The sequence below is a fragment of the Polyergus mexicanus genome, unplaced genomic scaffold (assembly GCF_030449975.1).
Source record: "Polyergus mexicanus isolate NDT 795.1 unplaced genomic scaffold, iyPolMexi1.0 SCAF_20, whole genome shotgun sequence".
Lineage (NCBI taxonomy): Eukaryota > Metazoa > Arthropoda > Insecta > Hymenoptera > Formicidae > Polyergus > Polyergus mexicanus.
The window spans coordinates 2,961,337-2,979,513 of NW_027223340.1; the positions used below are offsets into that span (position 1 = coordinate 2,961,337).

General features: G+C 30.0%; 2 protein-coding genes across 3 annotated transcripts in view; one reads left to right on the plus strand and one right to left on the minus strand.

Moving 5' to 3' along the window:
* The window catches only part of LOC138941675 (odorant receptor 13a-like), an 85,012-nt gene that overhangs the window by 54,641 nt on the left and 12,194 nt on the right, over positions 1 to 18,177 (minus strand). The window lies entirely within an intron of this gene.
* Positions 2,573 to 7,230, plus strand: LOC138941907 (uncharacterized). The gene is made up of 8 exons (XM_070311865.1): positions 2,573 to 2,774; positions 2,854 to 3,036; positions 3,163 to 3,297; positions 3,652 to 3,855; positions 4,257 to 4,460; positions 5,947 to 6,179; positions 6,598 to 6,757; positions 7,082 to 7,230. Exons 1-8 carry the CDS (start codon positions 2,573 to 2,575, stop codon positions 7,228 to 7,230), a joined length of 1,470 nt encoding a protein of 489 aa, XP_070167966.1.

Below are 18,177 nucleotides of genomic sequence, written 5' to 3' on the forward strand. Positions count from 1 at the left end.
AAGCAGTGGTATCAACGCAGAGTACTGTTGAAATATGCGAAGACAGATATTTACGCTTCGGCATAGCTGATTGAATGTATGTATTATTTTGTAATGTTTAACACATGAATAATTATGTAAATATGTACTACATATTCAAGCAAAAACTATTTCATAAAGATTACAGGTTACAGATTTTACTTGCCTTATTTTCTGGATAGCTCTTGTCCAATATAGTATATTGTTCAATATGCTCACCACTGATTTAATAATTTTCTTTGCTAATCGCAATACATGCATCTAACACAGTCCACAGCTCGGAAGAGAAGACCCGAGCGCATAGCAACGAGCTTTAACAAGGCCCTAGTTACTATAGCAACGGATGTTGTTGCTACTGCGGCTGCGGGTCTTCTTCTTCCGAGCTGTGGACTGTGTTAGACGCATGTATTGCGATTAGCAAAGAAAATTATTAAATCAGTGGTGAGCATATTGAACAATATACTATATTGGACAACAAGAGCTATCCAGAAAATAAGGCAAGTAAAATCTGTAACCTGTAATCTTTATGAAATAGTTTTTGCTTGAATATGTAGTACATATTTACATAATTATTCATGTGTTAAACATTACAAAATAATACATACATTCAATCAGCTATGCCGAAGCGTAAATATCTGTCTTCGCATATTTCAACGAGATATCGCCGTAAATTAATTAGAGAAGAGAGTGATGAATTATTTCCACTTATTTGTAATGAAAAACCTAGAGTAAATTCGTGCGTAACTGTAAGTAATTCCACTTTAAATAATGACAATGATAAAATTGTACATGTCAATATCAATAACGCTCTTTCCGAAATTGTACAAGAGACAAAAAATTTACCATTTTCCGATGAAACGAATATTTCCGAATCTGATGCTTCTTTGAACAATATATTTTCGCACGAAACTTTAATAAGAGAGAATAATAATTCAGAAAAAGAAAACAATGATTTTGAAGCATTCTTAGTACAATGGGCTATCACGTATCGTATTTCTCATGTAGCTTTATCACATTTATTATCTGGTTTAAAAAAAGTACATCAATTTTTTTTTAATTTACCAAAATGTGCAAAGACATTACTACGTACACCACGATCTTCTGTTATTACTGACATATTTCCTGGTCAATATTGTCATTTTGGTATTGAACATGGTGTTCTACAATACATAGTGGTTATTTTAGCTGCACAAAATGTACAATTGAAGGTGAATTCATCGCTAACAGAATTTGTTTTCCCAATTCTGACTGGCAAAAAAGAACAGACGCTAATTTTCGTAATCAAACTCAAGAAGAATATCATCTCGGTCGTTCTATTTTATTAAACATTCCAAATTTTGACATTGTATCTCAAATTCCATTAGATTACATGCATATGATATGCATTGGCGTTGTTAGGAAGTTGATAAAATTATGGATAAGTGGTCCTCTTAAAGCTAGATGTTTATCCTCGCAACGAATAAAAAATGTTTCTCAATTTCTTCTCGATATTAGGCATCTTATTCCAAAAGAATTTGCAAGAAGACCGCGAGAAATTCAAGATTTTGCACAGTGGAAAGCAACCGAATTAAGACAATTTTTGTTATATACCGGTCCTGTTATATTACAAAAAGAAGTAAATCCTGATATATTTTCAAATTTTCTTACTTTACATGTTGCTGTTCGGATTTTATATCAAAATAATAGTACAGTTGAATATATTGAATATGCGAATAAATTATTGAAACATTTTGTTGAATGTTTTATCAAAATTTACGGGCCCGAATTTGTATCCCATAATGTTCACGGTCTTCTTCACATAACTGACAGCGTAAAACAATTTGGGCCATTAGATACTTTTAGTGCCTTTCCATTTGAAAATTTTATGAAAGAATTAAAATCTCTTTTGAGAAAATCTGAGAAACCATTAGAGCAAATTAGCAATCGTTATGCGGAAATGAGTTTTTATAAAATCAAATCTGACGATGCAGATATATCAAAAATAAGTGTAAAGAATTCACACGAAAAAGGACCGTTGATATCAGGTTGTTTCAATCCACAATTTTTGAAGGTTGAATTTCCCCATTTTATTATTTTAATCAAATCTTCTGATAATTGTTGTCTCATAGAAAAAGATATTGTCTGTTTGGAAAATATCGCAACGTCGAGTGAAGGTAATTATATTGCAATAGGTCGTAAATTCAAAATTGTTGAAGAACTTTATAATAATCCATGCAGTTCTATTCATTTGGGTATATTTAAAGTAAGTCAATTATCTGACATTCAAACCTGGCCTTTGCATAAAATCAGTCATAAATTCGTAAAATTGCCATACAGGAATGAAAGATATTTTGCAGTAATACCGCTTATAAGCACTACATATTAATAATATTTGTATATTGCGCTTTAATTTGTTTAATAAAAAATTAAAATAAATTCTGACAATAAAAGCAAAATAAAATATGACAATAAAATAAAAAATTAAAATGATTTCTGATACACAATAATCTATACAAATTGAAATCTTGTTTACAATATTACTCGTAGAAGCTCTTTTGTATAATTTCACAGGAATATGTCGAATCGAGGATTTATCGTCGTAGAATTCTCCGATGGTATCCAAGTAATACCCAAAATTTGGTTACAAAGTGAGGATGTATGCAAATATCCTTCACATTTCAAAACGGATTTAAGACTGCGAAAGGCAATTGAAAAAGAGGAAATACCAAATTCTGATTGGCCTTCCTTTAAAATTAATCGGATTTTTGGCGAGTATTGTAAGTATTTCAATAAAATAGCTTTTATTGCTGTTAAGTTTTACCTATTCATAATACTAAATGTTTACAACATTTTCAGCGTCTTTACAAAAGGCTGATGCGAAAGCAGAAAAGGCCTTATACACGTCAGATATGGATACTGAGAAAGAAGCTAAATCTTATAGAAAATATAGAGCGAGGAAAGTTTTATCTTCATCCGAAAGCGAAGAAGAGTCATGCACAAGTGCAATTTTGCCACCTGCTCCATGTCCTCCTGCAAAACGTAATTATAAACAATTCTAATCGCGTATATATATATATATATATATATATATATATATATATATATAAAATTCATATATATCTCTCTTATATTTTAACATTATATTTTATTTTATCAATATGAAAGGTCAACGACTGTGCAATACAAACGAAACAGTACAATGTGAAAGTGCATCCATTACACGTTCTTGGGATTCTGCAAAAAAATACAAAGTATCATCACAAATTTCAAACTTGAGCTCCTACTCATCATCTTTGCAAGGTGAGCAAATTTATTACATATCTCCATGTAACAATGCATATAATATTATATAAAATTTCATACTTATAATTAATATTATCAGTAAGTATAATTTAAAAATGTATACATAATTTTTTACATACAATATTTAAAATAATACATATACAATATTAATAATATTTTAAAAATTGTGTGCCTACATATTCTATCTATACATATATGGATATACGACGAAATATACATATATGTATATATAGAATAATATATATATGTATTATACTCATATAGTTTACATATATAACTTGTCAAAATTCCATTTTCTTTCTAACTCCTATTTTGAATGCTAAATGTATTTATAATATATTTTATGTGCAGATGCGAATGATTATGGTACTTTGTACGAAAGAGATGAAGAAGCGCTTAACATTGCTACAAGAGAGAAAAATCGAGACAATTCAATACACCGACATATGAATAAAATGGAGGAAGTTGGTCGATCTAACTGTACGCAAGGAAACCAATATATAAAGGAAAAGGAAAATAATAATTTAAATCATCAATTTTCACAAGCTGCGATTGGTAAGTAAATGTAATGCATATAAATATAATATATACACACATACACATGCCCACACACACACACACCACGCGCGCGCGCGCACGCCATTAATTTTATACATATATATTTCATATTTATCATTAATATTATCAGCAATTATAAATTTAAAAAAGTATACATAATTTTTTACATACAATATTTAAAATAATACATATACAATATTAATAATATCTTAAAAATTGTGTGCCTACATATTTTATATATACATATATGGATATACGACGAAATATACATATATGTATATATAGAATAATATATATGTGTGCACTCATAAAGTTTACATATATCTTGTCAAAATTCAATTTTTCTTCTAACTTCTATTTTGTATGCTAAATGTATTTATAATATATTTTATGTGCAGATGCGAATGGTTATGGTATTTTGTACGAAAGAGATGAAGAAGCGTTTAACATTGCTACAAGAGAGAAAAATGGAGACAATTTAATACACCGACATATTAATAAAATGGAGGAAGTTGGTCGATCTAGCTGTATGCAAAGAAACCGATATGTAAAGGAAAAGGAAAATGATGATTTAAATCATCAGTTTTCACAAACTGCAATTGGTAAGTAAATGTAATGCATATAAATATAATATGAACACACACACACATACGTACGAACACACATGCACGCACGCACACACGCACACGCATACGCACACGCATGCACCATTTATTATATATATATGGACCGTTTATTTTGAAAGTGGTGCAAGTCCATTTTCTTTTGTTTCGAGAAAATTAAATGTTAGCAGATCTGACAATTAAAAAATATAGGTTAATTATGTGAAGTCTGGGAATGTTTGTACTAATTTATCAATATGTAATTTGATTATATAAATTTCTTTTAGGCGAATTTAACTAAAATAATATATATTTCCAGGCTGCAAATGGACTTACACCACTTTCATAATTAGTCAATTGTAAATATCATTTAATTTCAATTTTGAAATAACAAATATCACTTAAAATATATTTCATATTAATCCAATTTTGTTTATAAATAATAACAAGAAATAAAATAGAATTTGTATTTTTTATTTTGAACGTTAATTATATTTATATATTGTTAAACTTAACACAAGATATTGGTATTATTAATTATTTATGCTCTTCATGTGGCAGTGTTTTGAAATATTCATGATGCACAGGAGGTATATAAGGTAATAGCTGCTGCATATCCTTATATTTTTCGTATGTAATAGGCCTGGCATCGTGATGGAAATTGGACTTACACCACTTTCATAATCAATGGTTACACAATTTCTTTTACCGGCCAATTTTAAATTGAACAAAGCATTGGCATTTTTTAAGATATTAAATACTAACTAGTTATAAACAAAAAATTTACACTAAATTAAGAATAAATTACGTCATATCTCATTTTTTTAAAAAAAGGACTTACACCACTTTCAAAATAAACGGTCCATATATATATATTTGAAATAAATGGTGTACATATAGAAATTTTGCAACTGTAATAGAGTTTAGCAATTGTGTATTGTGAGCAGATTTAGCAATTGTAAGGCCTTTATTTATACGTGTTAAATTGTTTTCTATACAAATTTAAAAATAATAGGTATTACAACTTTTACCTATTTCTAAAGTTTTTAATAAAATCTATTATTATTATTATTTTTTTATAGTTTTATATAACTTTTATATAATAGATATGCGAAAGATAACAATAATAATAAATATTTTCATATAGAACTATCAATTTAAAAAAAAATGCAATAATCTACATTTTATTTCTTTCATTAGTAAAATTGTATAGTATATCGAAATATAATATATGTTCTTGTCTGCTATATTTTTTGAAAAAGCAACGTATGTAATGCCACTAATTTATATGTTTTATATACAATTTATATATTTAATTTACTATACTTATTACATTTTATTATATTATTATATACATTTATATACATTTATTTATATATATTATATACATGTATATGCTATTTATACATTATAAGTGTATATATATATATATATATATATATATATATATATATAACCGTTTATTAATAATAAATGCTATTTACAGTGGATCATTTCAAGAGATTAACAAGAGAAATAGTGACTATAAAATATGATATGAGACAAGCATTGAGCTTATTAGATATTTTAGTTGAAAGAACTAATAAAAGCACAGAATGTGCAAGTACGAAATTTTCTTTTGGTGACGCTGAAAATCGGTTTCCGTTGCAAACTGTAGCCCAATTAGCGGAAGTTGAGGAGATTTTGAAAGTTTCAGATTCCCAACATAACACTGAAATAGTAAGTTAACGCATATAAATTTATATACAATATAATAGTCATATATATATATATATATGTATTTCACAATTATTATCAAATCTTTTATAAGTACATTATATAATCAATCTTAGGTAAACTTTTCCACAGTAAAAACATTGTATGTCCTTTTCAGAAATTTTAATCCCTATTTTAATTTTATACATATAAATAATCCCAATTAAAATAATTAAGCGTAAAAAGCTGGTTTTTTTTACTTATAAGATTATCACATTTCATGAGATGTATTAATCATTTAAAATTATTATTAATTATTTATTAGATATTATCAGAGATATTAATCACTTAAAATTGCTATAGAAAATGATTGAAGATTGTTAAGAAAAAGACATTACTTTATTTAATCTAATAATATATTACTTTTACTCTTACCTTATAGCGCGTATATATCAAATCTATCGGAGGAACATGCGTCGATGATACCGTAAAGAGAACGTTGTATAAAACATTCTCAAATAAATTGGCGGAGAAATATAACTGGGAAGGCCGACGCGGAAAAGAGCCACTGCATAAATTGGAACTAATGAAAGTTATTTTCAGTAAGTTTGTTTATATGTAAATACAACTGCAAAATATCTTCTGTTAGAAGATATTTTATTTTTTTTCCTCTCTATATGCGTGTAAAAATGACAGCTAATTAGTTTCAATAACTTGCCATGGAACATTCTGTATCATATATAGATATATTTATGATTATTACTTTAATCAAATTTAAAAAGTTTTTGATGAATTAAATTTTATTTCCATTTTTACATTGTATAACTTAGAAATAATTATTAAACAAAGATAATACACTATGAATTACTATAGTCATCAATCAATTAGTATAGAAGAAAAAATTAAAATAATGAAAATATTTTTAGGATCCATATTTCACAATATCCCAGATTCCGATCAGGGCAAAATACAACGAAGGGTTATGGAGTGGTTTCGACATTCAAAAGCGAGACATGAAAATGAGAAGAAGCGGACCCATAGATGCGAAGGCAACGTTTCTAATTTATCAGAATAAAGAACTGGAAAGGTATATTAATAATGTCAAAAGGTATGAAATATTAATTATTTTAATCATTACTGGCAACATATTACATACAAATTCTATTGTACGTTGTGTTATAGAATTATTTGCATATTTCGCAGTTATTTTCACTTGCAATAATGTACGTAAGTTCGTTTTCAGCTCTTTTTATGAAACAGTCACTGATGAAATGCGATGTGCAAGTTTCCAATAGCTTATTATATCGCAAGTCTGACTTCCTAAAAAAAAAAAAAAAAATTAATACAAGATATGAGTAGATATAGCGAAAAGATAAGAAGGGGAGAAATATATTATTGTTTTAACACACAATTTTCTAAACTCGTATTCAGAATAATGTTTATTTTTTATATGTTTAGATTTTTATATGTATATCTATACTCACCATTCACGCTCATCACTGTATATTGAAATTAAATTTGCATGGCTCTTTAATTATAGATTATTTCCGACACTATTTGTACACTACTATTGCTTATGTTTCTGTAAAAGCCATTGGCTTTAAGTAGAATGGACTGGGTTTTGATATTCACTGCTAATATTGAAAATCAATAGTATATGTTATGTAAATTATAAATTTTCAGTATTGAGAGCCATTAGAAAAATATAAAAACAGTAAGATTTAGACGGTAAACAAATTGATCAATCACAATTGAGTACTCTCGAAATAACCCTAGTGAATCTCGATTATGATTGGTCAATTCGCTTACTGTCTAAAAATAAGCCTATTATAATAGATTTTACATATGTTTCAGATGTGCATGGACAATTTACATCCACATTTTAATTAATAATAAAAGTTATATAGTTTTTCGAGTTACGCGCATTATAAATATATTAAGATTGCATATAATAATCGAACATATGCATCTGTGTTAATAAAAATTTTTATTTTATGAAATTTTTATTGACACAGATTCGTGTGTTATCATCAATTACTGCAAAATATTTCTTATTTATATGATTTGTATTTGTTATTGGTTTTACAATAAATAGAAAAAGGTTTTTCACAATTTTTTCATTTTTGTGTGTTTACAATTATCTTCCTTTTACTATTAAGATGAAAATAGAACCGACTGATCGAAAAAGTGCGAAATCTTCTTAATTTATTAATTGTACCGTTAAAAATATTTGCAATTTTATTTCATATCGGTTATATATGATAATATATACAATTATAACTTAATTCAAATTTATCAATAAAACCGAAAAAATATTTTTCTTTTCAATAAAAAATTATATACAATACATTTACAGGCAATAACTAAAAAAAAAAATTTTTCGTAGGGATTGTTGGATATGTATTATTTATTCATTTTTCTGTTTGCGTAAATAATTGTATTAAGAACAATATATTTTTGATTTTACGAAACACAAACCAATTATATAATATGAATAATTCAATTATCTCTAGTTTCAATCTAAAAATTAAGAATTTTCTTCCTTTAGTAATAAATTGCTGATATATGTTATGAATTGTGTAAAAAATTTTGATATCGAAGAAAATTCTTTATCTTAAAATTTTGTTAATTATATTTTAAAGTTTAATAAAAATTTTCAATAAAAATTTGAATTGTTTATAAATTAAAAATAGAATATATAATATCACAACAAATTTTTAAGTATACTCTCAAAACATTAACTAACAATGAAAATTTTAAATAAGACAAATAAAAATTAAATTTTACTTTGTTAGAAAATGTGTATAAATCTATCATACATCCATAACAGATGTCTAATGGACATCCATTATGGATTTAGAGACGACGTCTACCGTGGACATAATATGGATTTCTATTAGAAATCTATACAATATCCACTGTGGAGATAGATGTCGCATGGAGCTATGGAGGTTATATGGACGTCTAATAGATGTCATGTTCCGTGTGGGCACCTCGAAACATGTTTCATATTTTCTAAAGCTGCATCATAGGCTTCTGTTTTAACCAACGCAGTTGCCAAATTATTATAAATATTTATACGTTCCTATAATAAAATCTGCAATTTAGTATCTAACCAATTCCTCCTCCTTATTTTGATACAAATTTGAATTACTTTTTGTCGATGACAGATATTATAATGTTCTCCGATAACATTATATGGCAGTTCTATCCAAATAAACCACATCAATTATCACGTTTCTCATTGTTCTAAAAAATAAGTTCAACTATTATATCAAAAAAAGTTAAACAGATAAATAATAAGCCTTATTCCCAGAGAATTTAGTCTAAGAAAATAAATAACCTTCATTATATAATTTATAAACAAAATTATCACTTTATTTCTCTTTTTTGACTGACGCTTAACATTTCTATTACAGGCTCTAACTCTGACCTCTTCAATTGTATATAATGTAATATTTTTGATAAAATTTCCAAGATTTGTTTTGCTATATTAACATAAATATGCAATTTTTTGCCACTTGTAAGTAACCTAAAAATATTAATTACGCATTAAATACATTTATGTGTAAAATATAAATAAACATTCATATTTTCAGAACCAAAAGTAGCGAGTAATTCCAGATCCGCAAAATGTTTGTAGATTATAGAAGTGCTGCAAAATGATTTTATCATTTCATTATTCTTTATGCCTATTAAAAATGTGTATTTAATGCTGTTGTTTTTATGATATTTTTGGTAGAATTCTCACAAGAATTAATTTTGCTATTAACATAAACTTATTGCTTAGCCATATGTAAGTTAACCTAAAAATATTTATTATGCGTTAACATTATTATGCGTTTACATTTATATATAAAATACAAATAAATGTTATATACATGAATGCAAGTTCACGCGTATAATTACCAGCTAATCGTTATCGAAAATATGGCCAGCCAATAACTCCAAATATTCCTTCGATTTATTTATAATCATTTTCCAATAATGTATTTATCACAAATATGTTATAATTGATAATACACAGATTCACTCCACTGTAATTCGCTCAGTTTTATTAATGTAACCTAATTTTGCTTGATATGACATCGATTTAAAAAAATCAATTTTCTTTCTTACACTATTCCGCGATACTTTTATCACTTTTTGTCTTTTCGTTCCATTATTCTACATATACTTTTATCAGAGAGAAGCCTGAGAGAGGCAATGCCGGCGATTTTCGTGGGACGCTTTTTCTAGGCCGTAGAGCAGCGCCGTGCATCCATTTTAAGGAATTGGAAACACTTACTCACGTCCACGGTACTGTTGGTCAAATCTCCATATGGTTCATATCCGTGCTACCTCCACTCGATACTGTCGTTCATTTGGTTCATATTCGTGCTACATCCACTTTTCGATATTTTCGATAGTGGTAGTACACTGATTGCTTGACAAAGAGAGATGTGGCGCCGTCTTTGTCTCTCTTTCATCGCGTATGAGTGTCCGTGAAAGCACAACACCGATACGTTGAGCACACGGATGCGATCGTTCAGAGATAAATCTAGATGAGGAACGACAATCGCGTGCTGACCTTGTTCCTCTAACGTATCGCTTTACGGTCGAGATACATCCTGAAAATGCTTTCTGGCTTCTCGTGGCAGAAAGCAGTAATGCAACAAAACTAATGGGCGCCTATTTTTTGAGAATTTTATACTTGTATATAAACATGTGCATATATATGTTTAAATTATAGTTAAAGTTATACGTACAACTAAATATTGTATATTGATTAATAATAATAGTCGAATAATAGGTAACAGAGTGAACAAATACACAAGATGTAAGACAAGGGTGCCTATTAGACTTAATAACTTGTTGCTTTGTTACTATAATATCGATGATACTTCGTGTATCATATAAACGGGATAGAGAAATAGCACAATTGTCAATCCTTGTTTGACATTATTTTGTTAATGCAATTTACAAAAAAAAAAACAAATACAAAAGTTATTTATTTATTAATTATAATATAATAGTGAATAACAAATAGCATTAAAAATATATCGTTATTAATATATATTTTTGTACAATAATATAAAACCAGATATAACAAAATTAATTATTTTATAGAAATATAAAACATGAGTCATAGAAAAAGTAAACAATAATTTAACTTAACATAAACAATAACTTATTCTGAAATATAAAATGGTATATAAGATTTTAATATAAACTGTAATATTGGTTTATAATTAAATATGAATATATAAAATGTAATATATATCATACATTATATTTTTATATATTTTTATATATTATATTTTTATTTTTAATTTATATACATATATATATGTAGATTTCGAAAAAAATATATATATATATTTCATATTTCGCTTTTATTTTTATATCTGTATTATAAAAAAATTGTTGGTGTTTTATTAGCAAAACCGGATATTAGTATTATTTTTTCTCGAAATCTACATATATATACGTATATAAATTAAAAATAAAAATATATAAAAATATAATGTATGATATACAAGGTGATTCAAAACAACCTTCTGTCCTTACAATGTCATATATTTGACACTATTCTAAGACGATTTTTCCTTTGCCAAAATTTTTCCAAGGCTTAATTTTTAAATTATAAGCCAAAATAGTTAACGAACTACGGGCCGCGTACGCGAGGCAGGCAGGGGTGGCGCAACTCACCGTCCGATGCTGGTGATTACGTGAGGCGCTCGCTGCGATCAACTGTTTGCTACATACGATGGAGTGTATGTGTGAGAGAGAACGTTTACGCGTATACACACACATACACATTCTCTCTCTCTCTCTCTCTCTCTCTCTCTCTCTCTCTCTCTCTCTCTCTCTCTTTCTCTCTCTATCTCTTTTACACCTATCGTATGTAGAAAACAGCTGATCGCATACACGCACTCTCTTTCTCTCTCCTTTGTCTCTCTCTCTCTCTCTCTCTCTCTCTCTCTCTTTCTCACACTGATTCTTACCTTTTATGTAGTAATTCGTTGCCCTCATACGATTCAATAAGTAATACTTCCGTATGATACAACGAGTAACTAGCAAACTTTTTTCACTCATAAATTGTACCACTTATCGAACTTTTACAAATTAATCTACGCACTTTATCGATAAATTGAATTTATTAACGATTATAACGGTTAATCACAATCTATCGATTACTACCGATTAATTATTAAAATATCTCGAAGAAAGAAACGCGTTATTCGATGCGGAAACTGCGCGGCGACAACAAGCAAGTTATATCGGTACTAGCGTTGCCGGCTGCCGGCTGCCGAACAATTGAATGTATCACATTACGCGTGATCGACGCGGACGCTATCATGTGTCATGTGATCGATTAAAGCCTCCGACATTGTAAATTCGATAGTTTCGAAAACATGAAACTATAAAATATGAAAATATAATGACGTATAATAACATCGGTTTTTTTAAATAAATTCAGTTTATCGATAAAGTGCGTGGATTAATTCGTAAAAGTTCGATAAGTGGTACAATTTGTGAGTGAAAAAAAGTTTGCTAGTTACTCATTGTATCACACGGAAATATTACTTATTGAATCGTATGAGGCCAACGAATCTCTACATACAAGGTAAGAGTCAGTGAGTGAGAGAGAGAGAAAAAGAGAAAGAGAGAATGTGTATTTATGTGTATACGCGTATACGTTCTGTGTCACACATATACCCCATCGCATGTAGCAAACAGTTAATCGCAGCGAGCGCCTCACGTAATCACCAGTTTGGGACGTAAGTTGCCCCGCTCCTGCCTGCCTTGTGTACGCGGCCCGTAATTCGTTAACTATTTTGGCTTATAATTTAAAAACTAAGCCTCGGAAAAAATTTTGGCAAAGGAAAAATCGTCTTAGAATAATGTCAAGTATATGACATTGTAAGGACAGAAGGTTGTTTTGAATCACCCTGTATATTACATTTTATATATTCATATAAAAAATTTAATTATAAACCTATATTACAGTTTATATTAAAATCTTATATACATTTCAGAATAAGTTATTGTTTATGTTAAGTTAAATTATTGTTTACTTTTTCTATTACTAATCAGGTTTTATATTTCTATAAAATAATTTATTTTATTATATCTGGTTTTATATTATTATACAAAAATATATATTAATATCAATATATTTTTAATGCTATTTATTATTCACTATTATATTATAATTAATAAATAAATAACTTTTGTATTTGTTTTTTTTTGTAAATTGCATTAACAAAATAATGTCAAACAAGGATCGACAATTGTGCTATTTCTTTATCTCGTTGATATGATACACGAAGTATCATCGATATTATAGTAACGAAGCAACAAGTTACCAAGTCTAGCAGGCACCCTTGTCTTACATCTTGTGTATTTGTTCACTCTGTTACCTATTATTCTACTATTATTATTAATCAACATACAATATTTAGCTGTACGTATAACTTTAACTATAATTTAAACATATATATGCACATATGTTTATATATACAAGTTTATATATAAAAATCTCAAGAAATAGGCGCCCATTGCAGCCTTGTTGCATTACTGCTTTTTGCCACGAGAGGCCAGAAAGCATTTTCAGGTTGTATCTCGACCGTAAAGCGATACGTTAGAGGAACAAGGACAGCACGCGATTGTCGCTCCTTATCTAGATTTATCTCTCAACGATTGCATCCGAGTGCTCAACGTGTCGGTGTTTGTGCCTTCACGGATACTACACACATATGCGATGAAAGAGAGACAAAGATGGCGCTACTTTACAGCCTAGAAAAATGCGTCCCACGAAAATCGTCAACATTGCCTTTCTCAGACTTCTCTTTGCTTTTATATACTTTTATCTTATAACCTTAATATTTTGATCTTGTCCGTGCGATATGTAGGGTGCGTTCGGGGAGACGCTATTCGCGCTATAGACATGGTATATTTAGACCGAGCGTTTGCCTTTATTTAAGGGGATCCAATATTACCGACAGAACGCGAATATTCTTTATTTTGCAAAATCTTTTTGTTGATTATAGATATCAACAAATCCTTTTCCACAATTAAGGTACACATAATAACGGAGTGCGGAGTTTAACATTTCATATGAAAAGTTAAAAAAAATGAGAAAATTACAGTTTTGTTATCGGCTTCTGCGTCAACATTTACTTAATATAACAAATGTGTAATCTATACGTGCCTAATCAGTAAATTCCGCACTCGGCATTTCATCAAAAAGTATAAGTGAACTTAGAGAAGTGAGTTTAGAAGCTTTATAAAAAAGATTTTGCAAAATAAAATTTTCGTGCATATGTGTGTGTGCGAGATGGAGGCTCAAGAGTAAAACAGAGCAGTAGATTAGTTGCGTGATGTCGCGATAGACGGAGCTGTAATCTTACACGACAAGGACAGACATAATCGTACTACCTTTGTCTCTTTCATGCGTGTAGAGTAATATACATGTACGCACTAACATTATTGCAGTATCTTTTTTCTCTCGATCATAAACTTGATACGCTCTGTCTCTTTCTAATCGCTCGCTCGCTATGTACTACGTATCGCTTAGCTTCATGCTCCTCGCATATTCACTTACGCGTTCACTCGCGCTTCTCTCTCTCTCTCTCTCTCTCTCTCTCTCTCTCTCTCTCTCTCTCTCTCTCTCTCCTTCTGCTCGTTCATTATTGTATATTGTATTCTTTTATTCTCATTATTATATTCTTTTATTTGCTCAATTTTTATTCTTTCTATTCTCGTCTCCCTACATGAAAATAAATAAATTTATTTATTTATGTTTATTTGATACATCATAAATGAGATACACAAATTATTTTCTTTTTCTATTTAACTATAGTTAAATACAACACATGTACATACAAAAATACACATAATTAAATACTTTTTCTATTTATGACATACACAATATCTCATTTATGTTGTATAAAATAAAGACGAATAAATTAATGTATTATTATGTAGGAAGACGAGAATATAGAAAGAATAAAAGTCGAAGAAATAAAAGAATATAATAATGGGGATGAAAGAATACAATAAAGAACGAGGAGCAAGCGAGATGACAAACATCAAAGAGTTCCGAAGTCTCGTTCGCGAAGCTCTCTTTATCTATAATATCTCGGGTTACATATCGTTCGTAAAATTTCTGTTTTTCGTATTTTATCGATATCAAAATAATTCTAATAGATTAATGAGATTCTTGCGATTAAAATAATACTAAACATGACATAAATCGGATAATTTTTAATCAATTATGTTATTAAAATTATGATTACTTATTTCATTTAAAATAATCGGATTTATATCGTATTTGGTGTCATTTTAATCGCAAAAATGTAATTAATCCATTACAATTATTTTCAGATATATAAAATGCGAAATACAAAAGTTTTATTTTCTATAATAAAATGACATATATACGTGAAAGATTACAGATAAAAGGAGTCACGCGAGCGAGGCTTCGGAACTCTTCCATGTTTGTCATCTCACTTACTCCTTCATTCTTTCTCGCTCTCGCTTTTGTCGACTCTTCAGCGTCGGGGATCTTTCCTTATCTACAAAATATAAACATCTTCTAAATAAAAAATGAAACTTGTATTTTCCATTTCATCTGTATAAAAATAATTATAATGGATTAATGAGATTCTTGCGATTAAAATGACACGAAACATGACATAAATCGGATTATTTTTAATCAATTATGTTATTAAAATTATGATTACTTATTTCATTTAAAATTATCCGATTTATGTCATATTTGGTGTTATTTTAATTGCAAGAATTTCATTAATCCATTATAATTATTTTTATACTAATAAAATACAATATGAAAGTTTCAGTTTTTATTTTATAAGATGTTTATATAAGGAAAGATCCCCGCGCGATGCTGGAAAGTCGACAAAAGCAATAGCGAGAAAGAATGAAGGAGCAAGCGAGACGACAAATATCGAAGAGTTCCGAAGTCTCGCTCGTGAGGCTCCCTTTATCTATAATCTTTCACGTTAGATTAATATATATAAATTATTATAAAATTTATATATATATATACAGGGTGTCCGGCGCCAATCGCATCACCGGTCGTGTGCAGGTAGAGCATGTTATGCCTCGGGTGAGGCACGGTAATTTTCGGGATCGTTGCCGGATTTAGATTTAGGAATCTGGGATACGTCTGGCGGGTTACCCGAAAATTCTGGACACTTTTTATATTCAATAAAACCTTTATTCACTACAAATGGTCTTAGTTATAATTCGTCCTCGTTTCTATCATCTACTCGTGTCGCGTATCGCGTTATCTGACACTCGCGGACGCGTGTTTGGAGTCGGGTTTACGTCGCGAGACTCGCTTCTCGATCTTCACGATTTTCACTAAGTGTGACTACTCGCGACTATTAGCGTTACGGCCCGCGTAATATTAATTGATGGTAAAGACTGCCCGCCGCTCGTTAGCGATGGGTCTTTTTATTGTCTCCCCTTGGTTTCCCAGGAGGGGATCGTTTAGCGACAAGACCATGTGTCGTGTCGCTCGATTTTGCAGCAAGATCCGGATGCAAGCTAAGGAGTTCTAAGTAGGACTTCTTTGCTTGCATTTTCGCAATTTCCTTTCTGCTTTTCGGTAGGACTTCTACGTTGCATTTTTGCAACATCCTTATTCCGCGTGCCTTGGTTTCCGCGTTTTCGTAATGGGTGATTGCGCGGTCGCTCGGGCTTCGCGCGTGGCTCGCTTTGTCAGCGCTTCGTTCGGTCAACGTTCGTAACGTGATCTGTATTCGCGTTACACGTTGAGCAATATCTTATTGTATAAAATAATATCTCTCTAAAATAATATGTATCTAATAATTCGTATATAGCCTTTTCGGGCTATAACATCCCTCCCCCGTAAAAAAAAGAAAAACGGAGGTGTAAAAGTGACGTTTTTCGCAAAACAAACTTATTTTAAAAATTATTTCTTCTTATTCTAATGTACAACATTTTTCCCGTATACAATATGAGATATAATCGTTTCTTATTATTTCTATACTTATCTAAAATCGTGTACTTAGACTTCGTTTTAGTATGGGTTTTGGGAATCTGTAGGACATACGTGGTTCGTCTTCTTCGTATATCCTGACTGACGGTCGTTTTGTATATTTCTTTTTTGTATTTAAGTGTTGCGTGCGTAGTAGTTGTCATATTTGTCCGTGTCTCGAGTTAGTATACTTAAAATTTTTTCTTGTTTCCACCGTATGTATTTTAGACTCGATCTCGCGTTCTATGTTTTCGATGGTGACGTTCGGCGTCTGTATCTCGACTTCCATATCGGTTGTATTTATAATACTAACGGGACAAGTATAATCCTTCGGTTCTACTAAGCAGTTTCCAAGGTAGATTCCTGGAGCTGTTTCCTCTGCTCGTACTATTCCTATCCGATTTTGCTTTGTTATCGCTTTTACGATGGTTTCGCTGCGCGGTTTTAGAATTGTTTTGTTAAACGTATGGAATCTTAGCACGGCGTCTCCTATTTTTAATTGATTTTGATTATAATCACAGGATACCGAATGTTGTCGAAGGAAATCGATTCCTATTATTCCTTCATATTCTATCGGAATGTCGTCTCTTACAACGTAAAATGCATGTTTTACCTTGTGATTGTCCATTTTAATCGTGGCGTACATTTTTCCTATGGTGTGTACTTTATGCCCGGTTATGCCTGTAAGCGCGATTTTACCTTCATGTATTAGTGTGTCATCTTTTAAATGTTTCAATTTTATTAATGAGATGGTCGACCCTGAGTCGTATAACATCTGTATTTTCCCCTCTTTTGCTTGTCGCATTGGTAATGTTATTAGCAATAAGTCCGTCTTTTTCTTCGCGCGTGGCATATCTTTAATATGTGTAACGCGATACTCAGATGCAGGTCGCGGTTGTCTCTTTCTCGCTTCTTCCTGCTCGTCTTCGCTGCTGCTACTTGTGCTATCGGCGTTTCGGTTTTGTTGTCGCGGTTTCTTTCGATCGCGTATATTTTCGTCGCGCGTTT

Bases quoted from the DNA above. Each gene is read 5' to 3' on its own strand.
- LOC138941907 (XM_070311865.1), top strand. From the start codon at position 2,573: ATGTCGAATCGAGGATTTATCGTCGTAGAATTCTCCGATGGTATCCAA. The intron at 2,775-2,853 runs GTAAGTATTTCA...CAACATTTTCAG, and splicing joins TCGGATTTTTGGCGAGTATT to CGTCTTTACAAAAGGCTGAT. The intron at 6,180-6,597 runs GTAAGTTAACGC...CTTACCTTATAG, and splicing joins CCCAACATAACACTGAAATA to CGCGTATATATCAAATCTAT.